Source organism: Boleophthalmus pectinirostris, unplaced genomic scaffold, assembly GCF_026225935.1.
Source record: "Boleophthalmus pectinirostris isolate CB_2022bp ecotype Guang Dong unplaced genomic scaffold, ASM2622593v1 HiC_scaffold_9, whole genome shotgun sequence".
In the NCBI taxonomy this organism is placed as follows: domain Eukaryota; kingdom Metazoa; phylum Chordata; class Actinopteri; order Gobiiformes; family Gobiidae; genus Boleophthalmus; species Boleophthalmus pectinirostris.
Window position 1 is genome coordinate 30,908,807 of NW_026571541.1, and position 22,603 is coordinate 30,931,409.

Genomic DNA, 22,603 nt, shown 5'->3' on the forward strand with positions numbered 1-22,603 from the left:
ATTTCAGCGCGTACGACTTTTGCAGGTGACGTCATCGATAATGTCACGAATCCTGTTCTCCCACTTTAAAAATCCCCACTAAACCACTGCTCAAAAGGTAGAATTTTAGCCATTCCCTTTTACACTCAAACACAGTAAACAGTTTATCACAGTAGCTGGAGATAAGGGGGAAGAAATGTCTTGCCCAAGGACACAGGTGTAATAGGGAATCAGACTACAAACCCTCTGGGTGTTGTGTGATTATCCGTTACGCTGGATCCTTCATGGAAGCCGGAGAAACCACCAACTATTTGAACGTTAGTTAAAGGTCTGCTAAATCTGCTCGTCTCCGTGGAGATGTTATTACTTTGCCTGAAATGTTCCGTAGTGTAGCATTAAACACACAGTATCTATCTGCAGGTGGCTTTTCCATTACTAAATACAAACTATAATAACAAATAACCACTGTTGGGCAAGTTACTTTAAAACTGTAATGCGTTATTTATTACTTATTACTGTCATTTCAAAGTAATTCGTTACATTACAATATTACTGCATTTAAAATGTAAGGCATTACATTACTATTGCATTACTTTAAGTTACTCTCACCAAAATAACTGCGAAAAAGCTGAACTTTTGAGCCGTATATGGACTGAACCAGGACTAAACAAGGTCTAAACCAGGACTAAACCAGAGCTGAACCAGGACTAAACCAGGACTATAACAGGACTAACCTCAGACTGATTCCAGGACTGAAGAGGAGGACTAAACCAGAACTGAACTAGGACTAAAACACTCACTGTCAGGACGGGCTCGAAGGTGACCGCAGGAGAAAGGATCGGCTTTGCTCCGCACCTCATGGAGGTAAGAGCGGCTGTCGCCCGATCGCTCTTTATGGACCCTGCTGCTCAGGCTCACGGTCCTGATTTCAGCAACTATTTGCGGGTACAAGACCCGGTGCAAAACTCTGCTACAGCGCGTAACTTCTACCTTCCTTCAACGTGTCCAGAAGTCCAACTTTTTGTGCGATGGTTTGCATCGTCCTCTGTCTTTTGGGTGTGAGCGCAGAAGCCTTTGTCGGTGCAGAACGTTTCGTCGACGTTGTGGATTTTGTCGGAGAGAAAACTTGCAGACATACAGCACTTCAGAAGCACACTGCTAGAGATTGAACATTTATTTAAATTTGGCAGCTGAACACATTCTGTACTGTTCAGGAGACAGGAGTCCCTCAGCCAATCAGGACACAGCGGGAGGAACGCAATACGTGTTGTACTGCACAAAAAAAAAATTCTAAAAATCAGCGAAACAGCGAGACCGCGAAAAGTGAATCGCGTTAGAGCGAGGGACGACTGTAAACCAGGTCTAAACCAGAAGTGACCCAGGTCTAAACCAGGTCTAAACAGCGTAGAGTTCTGGGTCGGTCCTTTCACCCGCGGTTAACTGAATTTCTATCCGGCCGAGTCTCCGGCGTTTCACCGCTGCTGATTTCACGATGATTTTAACGAATTTCTATGAAGAAAAACCCACCACTTCAATCCAGGTTAAAAAAGCATTGTAACGCGCGTTACTCACATTTGTACCGAGTAAAATATTAAAATTTTTCCCCCTGTAATGCCTTACATTACTGCGTTACAGCAAAAATCTACGCATTACTGTAATACATTACTTTTATAATACATTACTCCCAACACTGCAAATAACACAATAAAGAATACATATCTTATACTATTTTGTATCGTTTTTGTCGGTGTCGTTAAATTTTTGGTTGTAATTTCTGTTGAATATTATTATTATTTTCTTTTTTTTTGTGTTTATTGTTTAATTCGTTGTGTTGGTGTCTGTCTGGTTGACTAAGATTATTATATCACAAACACTATGAATAAAAAATTAAAAAGACTACTTATCTATTTTGGAAAGATTTTAAGTAGACATGACGGAAATACTAAGCCAAAGATGTTCATTTTGTCTTCTTATGTACTTTAACTTCTTGGGTTCTTTTTAAAGACAATGTAGTAAAGTGTGTTTACCTTGTTGACATGTTTCGGCTGCTGTGAGTCATCTTCAGAACTGTCACCGGTGTTGGTGGTGACGTGTCGTATATCAGCTGTTGTTAGTTCCTGTAGGTGTGGTCAGTCTGATGGACCTGCAGGTGGCTCAGACTGACCACGACTCCCATCGCCCGGTGTTTCTCTGGAGGAGGAGGTCCCAGGTGTGTGAAAGGAGGAAGGCGCCATCAGACACAAAAAGATAAAGCAAAACAGGAAAACCTAAAATCCGCCATATCAGACACTGTAAGATAAGATAAGATAAGATAAGATAAGACAATCCTTTATTGTCTCCCATGGGAGAAATTTGTCTTGGGACAGGGGGTAAGATGCTTTATCAAAAAACAGGACAACACAACACAAAGCATCACACAAACAAACACCATAAAACAAAGTAAATATGAGACCAAGTCTGACCACGAGTGATGCAACAACAGGACCTTTAAACTATTCTTAACAGGCAAACCCTTGCATTCTTCTGTTCTATTAATTATTGCACATTCCCTAAGCCTTTTATAATTATTTTTTAACTGCACTATCTGAGTTTAGCAGATTAACACAGTGGTGTTTAGTGGCACAAAAGAATGTTTGAATCTGTTCAGTTTACAGTTTGGGACTGTGGGTTTTTTCGGAAGGTTCAATGCGTGTCCTAAAAAGAAGCACAGGAGATGGAGAATCCGAGAGAACAGGCCACTTTATTTCAGCATTTCCATTGAGAGAGATTCAAGTTGATTACCAAGTACAACTGCCACCCCGGAACGACGTCTCTGACCAACTCAAAATCAGGGGTAGCTTTATACTACATCTTGACAAAACATTAACTTGTTGATTTAGCACATACAGCAAGAAAATGAACAATACTGCTGACCCAGTACACCTTATCACAGGGTGGGAACATGCCACGGGGTCCACATATGTCAGTTTTTCTGCTTCGTGGCACTCAAAGTCCAGAAAAATATGTTCTTTATGGCACTCAAAGTACAGAAAAAACATGTTATATAGACCTATAGATAGTCATACGTGTTTTCCACCCTGTTGTCATTCCAAAGTCCATAATATTAGGTGAATTAGCATGACCAACACATAATATTTCCCACAGGACCCTGTACCTTCTGCCTGACGGCATCAACTCAAACTGACTGTGAAGAACATGGGTTGGGTCACTGATCACCTTCCTGCCGAGCTTCCTGACCGTCTCCTTAAAAATTTGCTGAAGTGAGCTTGGGGCCACACCCATTATTTTACCCACTCTTTTAGTCAAGGTAAAAATCTGTGATTTAAGTTTGACTGACAGGTTACCAAACCATGTTGACATGCCATAGCGTAAAATAGATTTAAAAGGAACAACCACATTCTGGATTGGGACGGGGCTCGGGTCGTTGGATCAGAAAACAACAAGTTCAAACGCTGGATCAGGGAGGCCACTGAAATCAGGAAACGAGGCACGGACAGGATTAACCTTGATGACGGAGCGTTCCTCCTTTCACACACTTGAGACACCCTCCTCCAGAGACACCGGGCGACGGAGGCGTGGTCAGTCTGAGGGACCTGCAGGTCCATCAGGTCTGACCACGCCTACAGGAAGTAACAACAGCTGATATACGACACGTCAACACCATCACCGGGGACACTTCTGAAGATGACTCACAGCAGGTGAGGTAAATACACTTCACTGCATTGTCTTTAAAAAGAACCCAAGAAGTTAATGACGGAAATACCATGTGAACAAGCACTTATAATCTACTTAATTTACTAGAAAATAATAATAATAATAATAATAATAATAATAATAATAATAATAATAATAAATAATAATAATAATAATAATAAACAACAACAATAATAATAATAATAATAATAATACATGAAGATAATATTACTGATATTCAATCCTCTATTCAACATGATTTTAATACTGTTCAATTATGGCTACAGTCGACTTAATAAATCTAAAACATATTTTATGTTTCTAATGTTTACTGATTCATCACCAATTATAGCTGTAGAAAAATGTAAATATCTACCGTCACTCTCATTTTGCTCCCACATACAAACAATTACAAACTAAATTTCATACCACTTAAAATTATTTAACGAGTCCATCAATTGTTTTAGCTTTTCTGTCAGGAAAAAGATGATCTAACATTTAATTCTTCCCATTTTAGATGACTGTGATATCGTTTATCAAAATACTACAACTTCTATCCTTCAACCACTCAACGTTTTCTAGAACTCACCACTGTCAATGTTAATTTCACTGGTTATTATTTATCTTTAAACGCATTATCCTGAAAATCTCAAACAGTATTTAATTCCTTTCAGATCCTCTTACAGTTCACGTCACGCAGATCAGATATTTTTTGTTGTCCCGAGAGTCAAAAAACAAACAGGAAAACATATAAAGCTGAATTTCCCCTCACTAATTCGGCATTATTCGGTCCCTTTATTTAAAAATGCTCTGATTCAATATTTACACAACCCGCGTATTTGTTTTTGATCATTTTGTTGGATTTTATTGTTCAATTTGTTGCGTTTTGTGACTATATCTGAACTCTGTCTTAGTTTTTTGTTCAAATATGATTCATTCTGTGCGAGTAAGTGTCGTGTGAGTGTTTGCGCGTGTACAGTTGCGTTGATTTTGTCGTTTTGTTTTTTTCTGCGTTGGTGGCGAGACGTCTCAAGGGGCTTATCGTCCAAACAGATAAATTCAAATTAATACGTCGGACTTAGCGGATATAGCGCTTTTTTTGGAAACGCTTTACAAACAAATAGAAAGCAACACTGTAGAAAACGGAGAAATCATTATGCCTCGTCTATCACAGAGACAAACAAGTTACAGATCAGATCAGGGGAGAGGCGAGCCCACTCTGAGTAACAATAGAACGAGAATAAACAGCTTCTTTCAGTTTCTAAAAGCTTCTTATGGACAGATGTTGAAAATGAGCGTTTTTTTGATTATTAGACTTAAAATAACACATCTGGTTCGTCTGATGTAATTGCCGTGTCGATATCAAATAAATAAATTCCAGGAAAAGCAACATCCTCTCTTGAAAGAAACACAAAATAAAGTGAACAAACTAAAAAAAACAACTTAAAAAAAGAAGGACAGAAGAGCTCATTCTCCAGCCAGCTTCTACAGCTCCACTCAAACAGTGAGAGATACAGATAATACTCCCTACAACTCTACAATAACTCACTCGTATGTAACAGATAATACTCCCTACAACTGTACAATAATTCAGCCTTATGTAACAGATAATACTCCCTACAACTGTACAACAACTCACCCTTATGTAACAGATAATACTCCCTACAACTGTACAACAACTCCCTTATGTAACAGATAATACTCCCTACAACTGTACAACAACTCACCTTATGTAACAGATAATACTCCCTACAACTGTACAACAACTCACCTTATGTAACAGATAATACTCCCTACAACTGTACAACAACTCACCCTTATGTAACAGATAATACTCCCTACAACTGTACAAAACTCACCTTTTGTAACAGATAATACTCCCTACAACTGTACAACTCTCCCTTATGTAACAGATAATACTCCCTACAACTGTACAACAATCACCCTTATGTGTAACAGATAATACTCCCTACAACTGTACAAACTAACAGATAATACTACAACAACTCACCTCTATGAAACAGATAATACTCCCTACAACTGTACAACAACTCACCTCTATGATACAGATAATACTCCCTACAGCTATTATCTTATGTATTAACACCAGTTTCTTGCTAATTTTGCTACTTATTCTGAATTTTTATTACTATTTATATATTTTTACTCTTTTTTATTATCTTATATTGTGATGTGTGAGCTTCTGGGTCCAAATAATTTCCGTTGTGAATCAATAAAGTTTAAAACCCTGAACAACTAACTCTTCAAAACCCCCAAACTCGTTACACCATAAAACCTTGGGTCAGTTCAATCCTTCGTGTTTCTCTGTATTTTCATTGTCGGCCTGTTCTTCTTTCACTCGCTCGGTCCACCTGCTTCTCATCAGAGACCTTCTATGTACTTTTACTTTTCAAATCCAACTTAATTATTTTTTTGGTTCACGATAAACCAAAGCTCCACTGACCGATCGTAGCTTCTCCTGCCATTCTCAATTTCTATATAAAATCCCAAATATTAAGCATAAACAACATACTTCGGTCACTTCTGAGCAACTCCACGACCTCCGGAGGTAAACAGAGCGCCGCTTATGGAGTAAGAAAGCTGTCAAAAATATTCGTGCGCATAAAATAGAAATCCGTGCGTATTTGGCTGTAGTTGCGCATAAAATAAATATTTGTAAACTCTCAAATGAGTCCAGTCGTACATAAAATATATTGTGTGTATTTTATCCATCAGAATACGAATTGAAAAATTACGACGTCATGAATTACAATCACGAAATGAAAATTTACGATTACGCTTTCATCAGTACGAATACGAATTCACAGACGGAACTTTACTGTCAAAAATACGTCATCATTTCACAGACATTATTCATCGAGCAGAAGAAACATCGATCAAGATCAAGACTGTGCAGCTCAAGTTTGTAGCAGAGGGTAAAAACAGAGTAATAGCACAAGAAGCTACAACAGCGACCAACAAGTGGGTTAATTAAAATCTATTGTAAACAATGTCTTGAATTCGGGAACCGAACGCTGCTGTATAATATTGTGTAGAAACACCTCCTTTGAACGGGAAATTGCACCTATATGTTAGAAAACATAGTGGAGCCAGTTGACCAACATCATTTTAAGTAGATTTTAATTTTAAGCAAGTAGATTTTTTACTTTTATACTTTGACTTTGGCTTGAATCTTGCCTTTTTTGCCCGTGTTTCTGTATTTTTACATAAAGGTGCACTATGTAACTTTTTCATTGGGAGTCCATCACCTGCTCGTTTCTATGGATACATCATTGCTCTGCTCAGAATGTTCCACAGTGTGACTTTAAATCGCTCTACCTTTATATTTATTCAATTACAAGTGGTTTTATAGCACAAAAATACCTAGAAAAACAAACATTCTGACTTTGCTTCTCCACAGATCTGACCTGTAACTTGGTCTGGTTTTGGTTTCCACGGTGACAGAAAGGTTAAATCCATACTGCGGAACATTTCAGACAAATCGATAACGTCTCCAACGACGTTCTGACATGTTTTAACGCACACGGGGGTCAGATTTTGCGTAATACGGAACCTTTAAAAACCTGAGGAAAAACAAAACTTAAAAAAAGAAGGACAGAAGAGCTCATTCTCCAGCCAGCTTCTACAGCTCCACTCAAACAGTGAGAGATACAGATAATACTCCCTACAACTCTACAATACCTCACTCGTATGTAACAGATAATACTCCCTACACCTGTACAACAACTCACCCTTATGTTACAGATAATACTCCCTACAATTGTACAACAACTCACCATTAAGTAACAGATAATACTCCCTACAACTGTACAACAACTCACCCTTATGTAACAGATAATACTCCCTACAACTCACCCTTATGTAACAGATAATACTCCCTACAACTGTACAACAACTCACCCTCATGTAACAGATAATACTCCCTACAACTGTATGAAAACTCATGCTTTTGTAACAGATAATACTCCCTACAACTGTATGAAAACTCATGCTTTTGTAACAGATAATACTCCCTACAACTGCACAACAACTCACACTTATGTTATAGATAATGCTCCCTACAACTGTACAACATCTCATTCTTATGTAACTGATAATACTCCCTACAACTGAACAATAATTCAACCTTATGTGTGGACATGTAGATTTTTTACTTTTATACTTTGACTTTGGCTTGAATCTTGCCTTTTTTGCCCATGTTTCTGTATTTTTACATAAAGGTGCACTATGTAACTTTTTCATTGGGAGTCCATCACCTGCTCGTTTCTATGGATACATCATTGCTCTGCTCAGAATGTTCCACAGTGTGACTTTAAATCGCTCTACCTTTATATTTATTCAATTACAAGCGGTTTTATAGCACAAAAATACCTAGAAAAACAAACATTCTGACTTTGCTTCTCCACAGATCTGACCTGTAACTTGGTCTGGTTTTGGTTTCCACGGTGACAGAAAGGTTAAATCCATACTGCGGAACATTTCAGACAAATCGATAACATCTCCAACGACGTTCTAACATGTTTTAACGCACGCGGGGGTCAGATTTTGCGTAATACGGAACCTTTAAGAACCTGAGGAAAAACAAAACTTGGCTCGTTCCTTTTTCGCACTGGTCCAAAAAATCTTCCTCGCTTTGCCTCACACATTCTGAGCGATGATTCACTGTGATGAGTTTATTAGCGCTTTTCACAGCTCTCAGACGCCAGAGTGGAGCTTTGCCATCAAGAGTAACGCCAAGTTTGCTCGAACAGCGTCTAGCATGCGAACAGATAAGTTTACTTCCTGATAAAACACTTTAATTAGACGCAGACTGTACACGGAGGTTTCATTCTGACTATTTTAAGCTTAGGTTTTACCGTAATATACCTGGACGGGGGCAAGACGCTTACTTTATTACTTCATTTTTCTGTTCCTTTTTAAAAATTCAGAGTTGAAGTTCCAGTTGTCCGACATATTCGCAGCGCTGGGTAAAGTGGTCAAAAATTGTAGTCAAGAGTAACTTTAGAAATCAAGAAGAAATGCAAAATAGTCCAATTAAATTAAATTACCGTTCCACCTTGTGATGTCATGTGGTAATACAGGAATTGCACCACTGTGTTTATGAACTTCATATGTCTTTGCTAGAACCAGGACTAAACCAGGACTAAACCAGGTCTAAACCAGGACTAACCAGGACTAAACCAGGACTAAACCAGGACTAAACCAGGACTAAAAACCAGGACTAAACCAGGACTAACCCAGGACTAAAATCAGGGACTAAACCAGGACTAAAACCAGGACTAAACCAGGACTAAACCAGGTCTAAAACTAAGGACTAAACCAGGACTAAACCAGGACTAAAACTAAACCAGGTCTAAACCAGGACTAAACCAGGACTAAACCAGGACTAAACCAGGTCTAAACCAGGACTAAACCAGGACTAAAAAGGACTAAACTAAACCAGGGTCTAAACCGTAAAGAGGTCTAAAACCAGGGCTAAACCAGGACTGAGGCAGGACTAAACCAGGACTAAAATCAGGACTAAACCAGGACTAAAATAAGGACTAAAACCAGGACTAAACCAGGACTAAATCAGCATTAAAACCAGGTCTAAACCAGGACTAACTAAGGTCTCAGGTCTAAACAGGACTAAAACCAGAGGACTAAACCAGGTCTAAACCAGATCTAAACCAGGTCTAAACCAGGACTAAAACCAGGTCTAAACCAGGACTAAACCAGGACTAAAATCAGGTCTAAACCAGGACTAAACCAGGTCTAAACCAGGACTAAACCCAAAACCAGGTCTAAACCAGGTCTAAAACCAGGACTAAACCAGGACTAAACCAGGACTAAAACCAGGATCTAAACCAGGTCTAAACCAGGACTAAACCAGGACTAAAACCAGGACTAAAACCAGGTCTAAACCAGGACTAAACCAGGACTAAACCAGGTCTAAACCAGGTCTAAACCAGGTCTAAACCAGGTCTAAACCAGGACTAAAAGGACTAAGACTAAAACCAGGTCTAAAACCAGGTCTAAACCAGGACTAAAACTAAACCAGGACTAAAACCAGGTCTAAACCAGGATCTAAACCAGGTCTAAACCAGGACTAAACCAGGTCTAAACCAGGACTAAACCAGGACTAAAACCAGGTCTAAACCAGGTCTAAAACCAGGACTAAAACCAGGTCTAAACCAGGATTTAACCAGATCTAAACCAGGACTAAACTGAGACTAAAACCAGGTCTAAACCAGGTCTAAACCAGGACTAAACCAGGTCTAAACCAGGACTAAACCAGGTCTAAACCAGGTCTAAACCATGCTGCGCGCACCGCACCTCCTACGCTGCCAGTCTGTGAAAATATTGTCCCGACAAGAGCGCCGCCACAGTTTAATTCATAATCACCTTGTGTCAAAATGGCAGAATGTTTAAAAAAAAAGCTAAAGTACTGCTACTCCAACCAAGGAAAAAAATAACTGAAGTACAGGGATGTTTGATGAAAAATAGAAATGCTGCCTCTCCAACAATCAGACGTCAATGTCAGAAGTAGCAGCATGTAACCGATTATTGTCTACCTTTTTATCACAATAAACGATATTGTTGTTTATTGTCCCATGTTCACCTCATGTAAGTGTAACTGTAAACTGTGTGGTTCCAGGGCGGACTGAGCGCTGTGGCCTACGTGCGGGTGGACGTGGACGACATCAATGACAACGCTCCGAACTTCTACCCGCTGACGTACGCCGTGAGCCTGAGCACCCAGAGCACCCCGGGGACGTCTGTGGTGAGGGTGACGGCGCACGACCCAGACTCGGGCGAGCACGGCCGGGTCACCTACAGGACGGTACCGGGAGGGGCGTCGCCGTACTTCACTCTCAACAAAGACACAGGTGAGGAGGGGACAGAGTGATGCCTGAATGTACATCAGGCTTTTACAAGTCATACCCACTTGTAAAAGCCTGATCCTGTCAGATCTCAGAAGCTCAGCAGAACCGGGCCTGGTTAGTACTTGGATGGGAGACCAGTGGGAAAATCAGGAGCCACAGGGGAGCACCAGTGGCAATAACTGTTGTTGTGTCCTTAGGCAAGACACTTCACCCACATTGCCTAGTATGAAAGTGGTGTGTGTGTGAGCATACAACTGTGTTTTATATTAAACTGAGCCTAGTGTCGTGTATAAACAGCTACTCAGTTCATTCAGTACTACTTTATTCGCTTAACAAGTCCAGGCTTATCTTGAAATCCTGAGCTGAACCCAGCTCCATCTCCTGATTAAGCCTCAAGTCGTTCCATAAGAGAAATAAGTCTGAGTCTGACCAAAGTTAATTCAGGCCTGACAAGAGTCTGATATGGGACACAGAACTTTTCAGGTCATTCTGATCTGAGGGAGCGAGAGGAAAGACACGACTCCCCCCTCCTCTTCCGGTCTCTCTGTGGACAGAGAGGAGGTTGGCTGTGGACTTGGGAGCCTGGTTTGTGACACTGGCTGGTCTTCATGAAGATGTGTGTTTTTTGCTGGGACTGGGGCTAAAACAAGTTAACCAGTTATTTGCAATTAATCAGTTAATCTGCTACTCATTTTAGAGTCAAACAGCGGGCCAGTCTGGTCACCACACCCTCTGTAACGATTCTAGCCCGGCTCAAACGCAGCCGTTTCATGAGATTTGGTTTTCAGGGCCTCTTGTGAAAAGAAATAGAAAAGAATATTTAACTTCACTATCAGAAATTTGATGACATTCAGACGCCGAACCAAAAAGTTACATAGTGCACTTTTAAACTGAATGAAACAAAACTCCAGGTATGTTTATGATGAGGAAATGACATTATATAAATCAGAATATAGCGTGAGATACCCTCCTCCTCCTCATCGCCCACCCCCCTGACCCGCCGCTCCGACCTCTGCACACGTCCTCACATAAATCCCCGTTTGTTTTCCCAGGCGTCATCTCCCTGTCACGCTCCGTCTACGGGAAGGCCAACTCCGTCATCGCCATGGTGATCTCGGCCCAGGACGGAGGGGGTCTGCAGGCCCCTGTGCACGCCAGGGTCAACATCAGCGTGGTGGCCGGCCTGGTGGCGCCCCCTGTCTTCCAGCAGGCGCAGTACTACTTCACCGTGTCCGAGGACGTGCTGCGGGGGACGGTGGTCGGGGTCGTACAGGCCAGCACCAAGACAGGTACACACTTTAATAATCTTAGTTTTTTTTAAAGGTGATATGTTACACAAAATTGACTCTTGTGAGCTTTAGGTCGTGTTAGAATGTCGAGCGTAAATATGCAGGATTTGTGTGCTAAACGTGTGAACTGACAACTCCAGGTGTGTTTTTGAAATAGCATTGAAACATAGATCAGAAAATGGCGTGATTTAGGCCAATAATTAGGAAGTCCACTGTTCACATACTAGTTGTCATTAGTATAACCGTGATGGCAAAACTGCTCCTGTCTCTGAAAGATGTGATATATTATATAAGCCGCTCTTGAGGTTAAAAAAAAAAAAAAAAGTGTGTTGTCTGCATGGAATAACAAAGTGTTTTCTTGTTGGGGAATCAGGAGGTACACTGTTTGCATGCTAGTTGTTGTTAGTATAACCGTGATGGCAAAAGTCTGCTCATGTCTCCGAAAGATGTGATGTTTTGTATAAGCAGCTCTTGAGGTGAAAAACAAAACAAAAAATGTCTGCTGTCTGCATGGAAGAACAAAGTGTTTTCTTGTCTGAAAATCAGGAAGTACACTGTTAACATGCTAACCCCACTATATAAATAAATTAAATTAATTAATTATAAATAAATATAAATTATATATTAACCCCCAAACTGGAAGAGGCTACAACAGATACAGGGAAAAACAATGGACATCTCAGTCCAGAAAAGTGCAGTACTGGGAACAGCAAAGATACTGCGCAGAACTCAAGCTCCCAGGCCTCTGGTAGACGACCCGAGCTGAATGAGGGTGAGAGACCAACCACCGTGGAAGGTGAGAAACACATAAATAAATAAAAATATAAATAAATAAAATATATAAATATCTATATCTATATCTATATATATATATATATATATCAGAATGCCAAATTTCAAAGTTGGTAATCACTTCATATTTGACCAGCAAAAGTCTAGACTGCAAAGAAAAATTAAAATCACAGAAAAATAATTAGTTGTGAACATGTCTTTTAAAATATTCCAATTAACGACACCTGAAATCATCAGCACTTTCCATAAATCTGTGAAATTAATAGAATTTAATTGAGATCAAGAATCAGTAATTTCTCAAAATAAATAATCAACTTTGGACTTTTTAATGAGAGGTCCACAAAGCCAAACGTCAGTCAGGAAAAGCAGCTGAAGCAGAGTTTAGAGGAAGAAACTGAATTATTTTTCTATTAAATGTCACTGATAACTTTTAAAAACATGAAAAACTTTTTGCAGAGGTCCAAAGATATTTCTCACTTACCTTATGCAATCTGAACTAATTATTCACCAAACATTTTTGACAACTCAGGAACCAGAGCGGAGTTTTGTTATAAAGCCGCCAACAACAACAACTAGGATGCTAACGCTGTTTAATTAGATGCAGACAGTACACGGCAGGCTTATTTTGACCAAGACAAGATCTCGTGCCACAATGATCTCGTGAGAAAGAATTGCCACAAAATTGTGCACACATGAGATAAATGATCTTATGAGATTTTTTCCCCCTGTTTTTTATGTTTAAATTGGATAAAAAGTTAAGCTGTAGTCACAAACCTAGTGCTTCCGCTCAATTTCATTTCTCTCCAGCGACTAGTTCAGCAATTGGAATACACAAGAATCCTGGAAGTTGTAAACCGCGCACCGGCCAATCAGCAAAGAGCTGTGAAGCCATGACGTCAAACTCAAGCGTCTGTTTGAGTCCTTTTTGTGGAACAGCACAACAGTAAACAAAGCGGTCGAGATGGATGTAGACGAAGACAAACATTCTGTGTTTTTCAAGAATTCCTGAGAGCGAGGATTTAAACAAAGAGAATAATTGGTGAATTTTCTCAAGAGGAAAGACGTTCTTCTTCCGGGATCTGGCACATCACATACGTCACGACCAAATAGCAGCGATTGGTTAAATAAAAAATGTACCCGCCTACCGTCGAGCAAATGAATCCTAATGCTGCGAGGTCAGACTGAGGTCAGACAGGCTGATGAATCAGGCTACAAAAAGCAGAGCTAAAGTAAAACCAAAAACGGTGAGAATAAAATGTCAGAATCTCTTCTTGTCTCGTTCTCGTCGATCCCGTCTCGTGTCTCGTCTTGTCTTGTGGAAACTGTATCTTGTCCCACTCATAATATCTGTACTAGGGCAAGATTTTACTCAAATATATGGAAAAAAAAATGGGGTACAGGTTAACCCCTTAATGCTTGAGTTTATATAGTTGTATAGAAAAAATGTTCTGTGTGTGTTTTTGCCTTTTAGTAGATGAGGAGAAAATTCAGTTTGTCGACTGGACAAAAGTTAGTTTGGTTAAAGACGTTTTGCAGCTCATCCAAACTGCTTCTTCAGTTCAGTTCTTTTTAGTAGATGGTGAATTAAGTTGAGATTATTAATTTGACTATAGTAAAAAAAAAAAAAAAGAAATTTGGGTATGTTGCATTATTATGTCCTTGATGTGACACTTAGTTAAACCATTGAAGAAGAACCACAGGAGAGGTTTTGGAAGTTTAATTTTCCTCTTCAGATGGTGAAAACTGTAACATACAACAATATTGCTCTTACAATCTGAGCCGAATATAACACGAAAACAAAGTGCATTCATCTTATCTAAGACACTATATATTCACTTAATAATACGAAAATACAAATGTTCAGGAACTTATAAATGCATAAAGTAACTCACGGCATTGCCTGTTATGCACTCCAAGGTGGATTAACAAAGATGAGGCCAGGCTGTCAGATCCATGGATCTATTAAAATAACTGGATACAGTATTGTTGCTTGTAGCTGCCTCCAGTTGACGTAGTGTCACTCACAGGAACTTCAGCAGAAAAAATCCCCTGGGCCGAGACAAGATTTTTCTCATAGAGGCAATGTAATCACAAACTGCTCGTGTTCGTCTGACAGATCACCTACAGCTTTCAAAAATGTCGGATTTGCTGGCGATTTTTACCTATTTTAAGATCATAAACTTTTTCTCAGCTCAAAATCCTTCACTTGTCTTAAAAAACAGTTTATATTCGTTAGCTTCGGCTATGCTCTGCTCCGCTTTAGCTCCTCTCACTCTGATTGGTCAAAGCGATCATGTGACACACGAGCCCGTGCACCGTGCGTGCGGTCGCGTGCATTCGCGTGTGCCTGTGGGAGAAAAGAGCACTAGTGCGCATGCTCGGTCAGCCCACAGCCGCCGGAAGTACCTAGCCGGGCTAGGCTAATCTGGGATCATGCGCCATTGAGCTCAGCCCATTGACTTGAATGGGCGGCCATTTTGGAACCTGGGGGCTTGGTCAGATCCCACATGCCGCCTGTCTAGCATGGAAACCGGAAATAGCAAACCGGAAGTGACGCGCCAAAACCGGAAGTGCCCCCATTCCGCTATTTTCTTAATTTAAACCATTCAATGAAATACCTCTTAAAAATACTTCTAAACGATCATGTAAACCATCAAAGATTTTTTATACATTTTTAAACATGAAATTAATTAACTTATTTACTGAAAGAATATTATGAAATTAGCAACTGCCTTAAAGGCAACACATGCATAGTTGCAAAAGTACTTGCCAAAGGTTCCTAGGAAGGTTCTGCATATGCACAAACCGGCACTGGGGGGAATGCAGTTGCTTTCTCAGCTTATATCTTGATCCATACGGTTTGTTGCATATTTGTGACCCTCAGCGTTAAGGGGTTAAAGCCATTGTAAAATTAGTTTTAATTAGACCGACTTAAATCACATTACAATTATGAACCAGCCTTAGTCGAACGTATAATTTAAAAGAGTTCATATCACACTATTTTCTGATCCTGGAGTTGTGTTTTGTTTCATTCACGTTTAACGCACAAACCCTGCAGATTTAGGCTGAGTTCTTCTTCTCTTAAGCAGAAAAACACCTTGCGAGGTCATGGGATAATACAGGAAGTGCCCCACTGTGCTTTTAAACTCTTTACACCTTCACTGGAATCATTTGGGATTTAAGAGCAGAGCATTTCGAGCTTTGGAGACGTAGACAGACTAATAAAAATAAAAGATTACTCAAACATGTGTGAATGATGAGATAACATAACACGCCCGAAACCTCACGAGAATCGATTTCGCGCAATATAGGACATTTAAACGAAACGCGTGAGAGAAAATGATGTCGGTTTGGTTGAAGCAGCGAGAGCTCTGAGCCGATATGAGGAAAAACAAAACAATACATCTCCCAATCTTTCATTCATAAAGCATATTTTATCTTGAGCTCGCTTATTTCCCTATAGAAAATGCACTCCTCACTTACCCTTTCCATTCATTTGCTTGCAGCTAGACGTCGAACATGACCGCGATATTAAGACCCACTTATGTTTGCCAAAGACTGAATTCTGACAAGTGGAAAAGTACTGACAATTTGTACTCTAGTAAAAGTACAGTAGTAGTAAAAATAATCAAGTACTATACATAGACTTAGCTTTAGACTTTCGACTTAGACAAACTTTATTGATCCACAAGGGAAATTACTTGGACAGAGTAGCTCACTCATCTCAAAACATTATAATAACAAAAAGAAAAAAATATAAATGGTAAAAATAAATCTAAACTAGTAAAGCACTCAGAGAGCGCAGACCTCCGCCAAGGACTACCCCCATTTTTTATATATATTGCGATAAAATCAGTCTTCTGGATCAGATCCGGATCATCCTTTGGAATATGAAAGAGGATCCCATTGTCCATCCCTGAGTCAAATTTCATGGGGTTTGGTCAATAATTAACCGAGATATTGAGAAACAAAATTTTTGGCCCCATTTACCACAATGTTAACTAGAATTTCAAAGTGATCCAGAATCCAGGATTTCTTCCGGATCACCCCCAAAATGAAATCAGTTCTTCCTTTTCCCATTTCCAACAAATCCTGAAAATTTCATCAAAATCGGTCCATAACTTTTTGAGTTATGTTGCTAACAGACAAACAAACAAACAAACAAACAGACAAACGCCGGCAAAAACATAACCTCCTTGGCGGAGGTAATAAGTAGCAAAAACAGCAAGAGACAGGTGTCAAATAAGGCATAATTACCATATTTTTCAGATTATTAGACACAGTATCAATAATGTTGAATTCTCTCGTCTATTTTCATACATAAGGTGCACCGGATTATAAGGGGCATTAAGCGAAACAAACGGACGACACTTGAGAATGATCCTTAGCCCAGGCGTCCAAGATCCATTGGCAGATCGTGGTGTAATTTGCCCCGTGTTGCCTCCCTGTCTTGGTGAATGTGGATTATGAATGTGAATGTGGGTGGAGAATTTAAGTTTGCTTTTTTTATTTCCTACGAGGACGACTCAAATATTCATTGAGTAATAATGTGTTTAATGCAGCTTTGCGCACATTTGTTTACGTTATATAGAAAGGAAACTTAAAACCACATGGCTCATTTGCATAAACTATAAGCTCTGAAAAAAACGCTCGCTCTTTGTGCACTAATGCGATCAGCTTCTGTCGCACTAAAGAACACGACTCAGTGGAATATGAGTGTTCTTTCTGCGGCGACAGCAGCACTGTGCGATGAGATGACGCAGAACTAGACTTCGCTCTTTACTCCATGAGGCTCCTGACTACAGTAGCCGTAATGCTCCGACAATCCATCAAGCGGTGCGTCTTCGTAGTTTACCAAAGTTGTACTAAAATATTCTGACAGATTTTTGAGCGCCGTGTACCACATAAAATCGGTTCAAGGTCAGTAAACACAACCAGAATTAATACATAATGCGCACTGTCGATTTTTGAGAAAATTAAAAGATTTTGAGTGCGCCTTATAGTCTGAAATATATGGTATATAAATGTGTATGTTAAAGTACAAATAAAATGGAAAATAAGTAATAAAAATATCTCATTCTCATATGTACGTATCTGTACTTGTACACACATTTTTAAAGACTTTTACTTCACTACATCTGAAAGCAGGTACATGTACTTTTTACTCCACTAATATTTGAACAGGACCAAAACCTGAAAGTATTTTTTATTATCATGCCTGACAAAGACACCACATGTGTCAAAATGCTTTGGCTTGTTCCATGTAACCATTAAAGGACTTTTATTCAAATTACAACAGAGTACCTCGGACTTTTTGACCGTTTTTTTACTTTATCACAGTGAGTTTTTACATTACAAGCTTGGTCATTTTCACTATATGTTTGCTTTTGAGCCTTGAGGAGCACCTGTTGTGGACTTCTACTAAGATACCCTGAAGCTGTCACTGCCTCTGTGATTTTATTTTTTTATTATTATTTGAAACCTGCTGAAAAGGCTGAGGGGTTCATTTTTAACACACAGAATTAAATTCAGTTATTACTACAGATACAGGTTTAAAAATTCACTTAAAATTACAATTATTGGGGATAATTGTAGGAGTATTTAGTTACTTTCCAACCCTGATTCTACTAAAATTTCAAACCTGATTTCGATACCAAGGAATAGACTTGATAATACCGATGACAATAAAAAACACTCTTCATTTAAACAATATAATATGATTTTCAACATTAAATCATTGTAAAAAGGCTCATTTCTGTGCTGTGTCTGTGATTTTTTTAGTATCAGTACCTGCTCAAATGAATATGTAGTTAGGGTACTAGTTTTAGTATCGATTCGTATCTGATTTTCCAACCCTAAAACAACAAAAAAGTACCTCAAATAGCTCAAAAATCCACCATCAAACCCTATTTTCGTTGTACATTGATTCATTTACAGGCCTTATTCTCCGAGCCCCTCGCCCTGGACACCTGCCCGCACTAAATAGCTGAACGTACATGAATCAGTCACACCGTATCGTAGTAAAATTCCTCTCGGCAGCACTTGTTCAAATAGGCAAAGCGCCACAATACACAAACCCTCTCAAACTCCGCCATCATAAACTCCATTCTGCTCCTCCACCGTGTTTACATTTTCATTTTTGACTTTTATTGAAAACTAAATTATGGCCACGACTTGGTAACAGCTTGTATTTGCGGTTTGGTGTCCTCTTGATATGTTTAAAGCTGGGGCCCGTAATATTTTACTCTCAAATATTGGTCTCACAGCAGTTTTCATGAGTTGAATTAAGGAGACTGCCCTTGCTTGTAATGGCTCGATATATGGGTTAGCTGAGTGGTTCTTAAAGTTTTCAGACCAAAGTACCACCTTGTAAAATGTTTGGCGGTTTGACCAAAACGTAATTCAAACCAACTCGCTTTGACCAGGAACCAGGCTTGTCAAAAGTATTGAAAATCTGATACTAATCGATACTAAAACTTGTATTGGAACTAGATACTCGTTTGAGCAGGAATCAATACTAAAAAAGTCACATTCACAAGACAGAAATGAGCGTTTCCTGAAGAGTTTTAGAAAGATCTTGAGCCTGTATCAGAACAAGTATAAGAGCTAATAAACTACACCAGTGTTTCACAAACTTTTTTTTCTGGGAACCCATATTTTAAAAGTCACAAATCTTCGCGACCCAAATCAATAGACATTATTCGTAAATCGCAAAATAAGTTTGTGACCGTTACTGAACATTAATGAGAACATTTTATTGTTGACTGAGTAATCGTGTCTCTCTGGACAATTAGTATTACCGTATTTTTCGAGATTATAAGGCGCAAGATCAATAATGTTGAATTCTCCTGTCTATTTTCATACATAAGGCGCACCAGATTATAAGGCTCATTAATCGAAACAAATGGACGACACTTGAGACTTTTTTATTTCCTACGAGCAGGACTCAAATATACATTGAGTAATAATGTGTTTAGCGCAGCTTTGTGCACATTTGTTTACGTTTTAAAGAAACAAAACTTAAAACCACATGGATAATTTGCATAAAGTATAAGCGATTAAAAAAAACAAAAAAAAAACGCATCAGCTGTCGGACTAAAGAACACGACTCAGTGGAATATATGTGAAAATAGGTTTGAGGTCTGTAAGCATTAAAACATAATGTCGATTTTTCAGAAAATTAAGAGATTTTAAGTGCTCCTTATAGTCCGAAAAATACGGTACTCGAGTTTTAAACAAGGAAACAGTAATCAGTGTTTCCCACAGAAAACTAGTTAGGCAAGCCCAAAACGTAGGAGGAGCGAGTCTGCGCGAAGGGGTAGGACTCTATATGTTTTTTTAAACTTCATCCTACTCCTTTTGAGCACCAGGTCCCAAATATGTTCATGTACACATCACTATTTTTGTTATTGTTTTTGAATTTTGTTGTACCTGTCTCAAACAAATAAATAAATGAAATGAATGAATGAAAAGATGAAGTGAGGACCGGGGAGTACGTGGAGATGTATGTATATGTAAATTATGTAAAGGTGACCCCAAAAAAATCTCTTGCAACTCACCTGAGGGTCGCGACTCAAACACTGGACTAATACTATAAGACCACATGGGAATATAAAAGAAAGTACTAGGATTTAATGTTGAAAATCACTTTCTATTGTCTACAAAAAGGAGTGTTTTTAATTATAATCATGGTATCAGAATCAGTTCCATCATTTGTTTTCTTTTGTCTCAAAACAGGGTGTGAAATTTTAGTATTGTGACAACACTATTAGGGATAACGAAACGGTCCTATATTACACAAAATTGACTCTTGTGAGCTTTTAGCCATGTTATAATATCGTTACCTCCACAAAAGCATACGTGAAGTTGTGTTTTGTTTCATTCACACATGTTTGAGTAAGTCTGCCTACATCTCCAAACCTCAAAATACTCTGTTCCAACTTGAGCTGTGGTTTTCAAGTTAGTTTAAAGTTCAAAATGTTGGACGAACCTCTCAAATCTGCAAAACAAATTTACCTACGGGTACGAATAAAGTAACCTAACTTAGCCACAAAAAAAAAAGTTTATTGTCAAGTCTGCATACAAAGATCACGAAAGAAGAATCGAAATGGTGTTTTTCACTTACCCATGCGTAATAAATAAATAATAAATGGTAAATAGTGCAAAAGTCTCGTTTTTTTAACAGCTATGGACACTTTAATGAACTCTGTAGTTAGAATTCTTCCATTTATTACTCAAATATTGATTGCCGTACCTGGTATTAAACATCCCTTTCTAAAAAAAACCCAAAACAAAACAAAAAAATAAATCAAACAGCCTTATAATTATCACATTAAACACATCTCTTCTCTCTCTTCTCTCAGGTACATCTAAAGACGTCTCCTACACCATCAGCTCTGGAGATCCTGCCGGCTACTTCACCGTGGACCCCGACTCTGGAGCTCTGAGGACCAACCGCTCCCTGGACCACGAAGCGCAGCCGTCTTTAGACCTCGAAGTCCAGGCTCGCAGCGGAAACCCGCCCGCCTTCGGACAAACCCGCGTCCACGTCACCATCTCCGACATCAACGACAACTCCCCCACCTTCCTCCCGTCCTCCTCCGAATCCTTACTCCTTCCGGAACACACCGAAATCGGATCTGTCGTGTACCGCATCCTCGCCGAAGATCTGGACTCAGGCACTAACGGGCATATCACCTTTGAGTTTGCGTCGCCGGTTGGAATACAAAGAACGTTTAGCTTGGACCGCGGAACCGGCGAAATCCGATTGGTTGGGAGCCTAAATTTCGAGAACGTCCCGCGGTACGATCTACAAGTGGTCGCCAAGGACAACGGGGTGCCCCAACTTAGCGCGACGTTTATGCTGTTGGTGCACGTTCAAGCCGAGAACGACCACGGACCTGTTTTTGACACGTTAACCTACCGCGTCGAGCTCAAGGAAGGAACGCCGATCAACACGAGATTTTTACAAGTTAGAGCGCTGCATCGGGAAAGCCCAAGCTCCGGTTTCTACAGTCCGTTGTCGTACCACTTGAGACCAGACGGAGACGCCGCCGGGTTCGGAATAGCGGCGGACAGCGGGTGGTTGTTCGTGAAAAGCGCCATCGATCGGGAAGTTAAGGATATGTACTTGCTCACGGTGCTTGCGAGCGCGGGGCAAGGGCAAATGAAGAAAACCGGGAGCGCTACGGTGAGGATATCGGTGATGGATGAGAACGATAATTCGCCGAAGTTCACCCAGGAGCGGGTCTTCATGGCGGTGAGGGAGAATCTGCCGGCCGGGTCAGGGTTTGGTCACGTGACTGCGACGGACCGGGACAGCGGAGCCAACGGAAAACTGAGCTATCGCCTCATGCATCCGGACAGAAACTTCCAGATCAACCCACACACAGGTTAGTTCACTCTTCACTACTCACTGCACGAAGACCAGAGTCAGACTTGAGTCACTATTTTTCGGACTTGAGACTTGATAAAATGGACTAAGACTTGGGACTTGACTTGGACTTGAACTTGAAGCTCAGTGGCTTGGGACTTGACTCGGACTTTAGGCCTGTGACTTGAGAAGACTTGATGCTTCTCCTAAAAAAAATGTTTATAGAAAATAATTTTCTCTTTACAGTTGATACATATGAGGGCAGGTATCATTAAGAAGTTGCCGATACGATACATACCTCGATACACAGGCCACGATACGATACGTTTTTCGATACAGTGCACTTTCGATTCAATACGATTCGATACGGTTCAGTGAAAAACAAAGACTAAATCATGGCTGTGGATACTAAAAGTCCACTGAGTTTGTGCAAAGTGAATATGAACATCACCCATTTTACTCAAAACAATGAAAATGTCAACACAATTGTGGCAGTTACTCAAAATAATTTAGTAAAACATATTAAAAAATACTGTTCTTTCAGTACAGTAGCCCAAAATATCAATACTGTATCATCAAATTAAACAATA

At 39.7% G+C, this 22,603-nt stretch overlaps 1 protein-coding gene across 1 annotated transcript in view; it reads left to right on the plus strand.

Moving 5' to 3' along the window:
• LOC110168350 (protocadherin-16-like) overlaps positions 1-22,603 on the plus strand; it is a 477,426-nt gene that overhangs the window by 302,118 nt on the left and 152,705 nt on the right. The window contains 3 exon segments of the mRNA XM_055166708.1: positions 10,331-10,562; positions 11,612-11,848; positions 21,004-22,032. Of these exon segments, the coding sequence (XP_055022683.1) occupies positions 10,331-10,562; positions 11,612-11,848; positions 21,004-22,032 (1,498 nt within the window).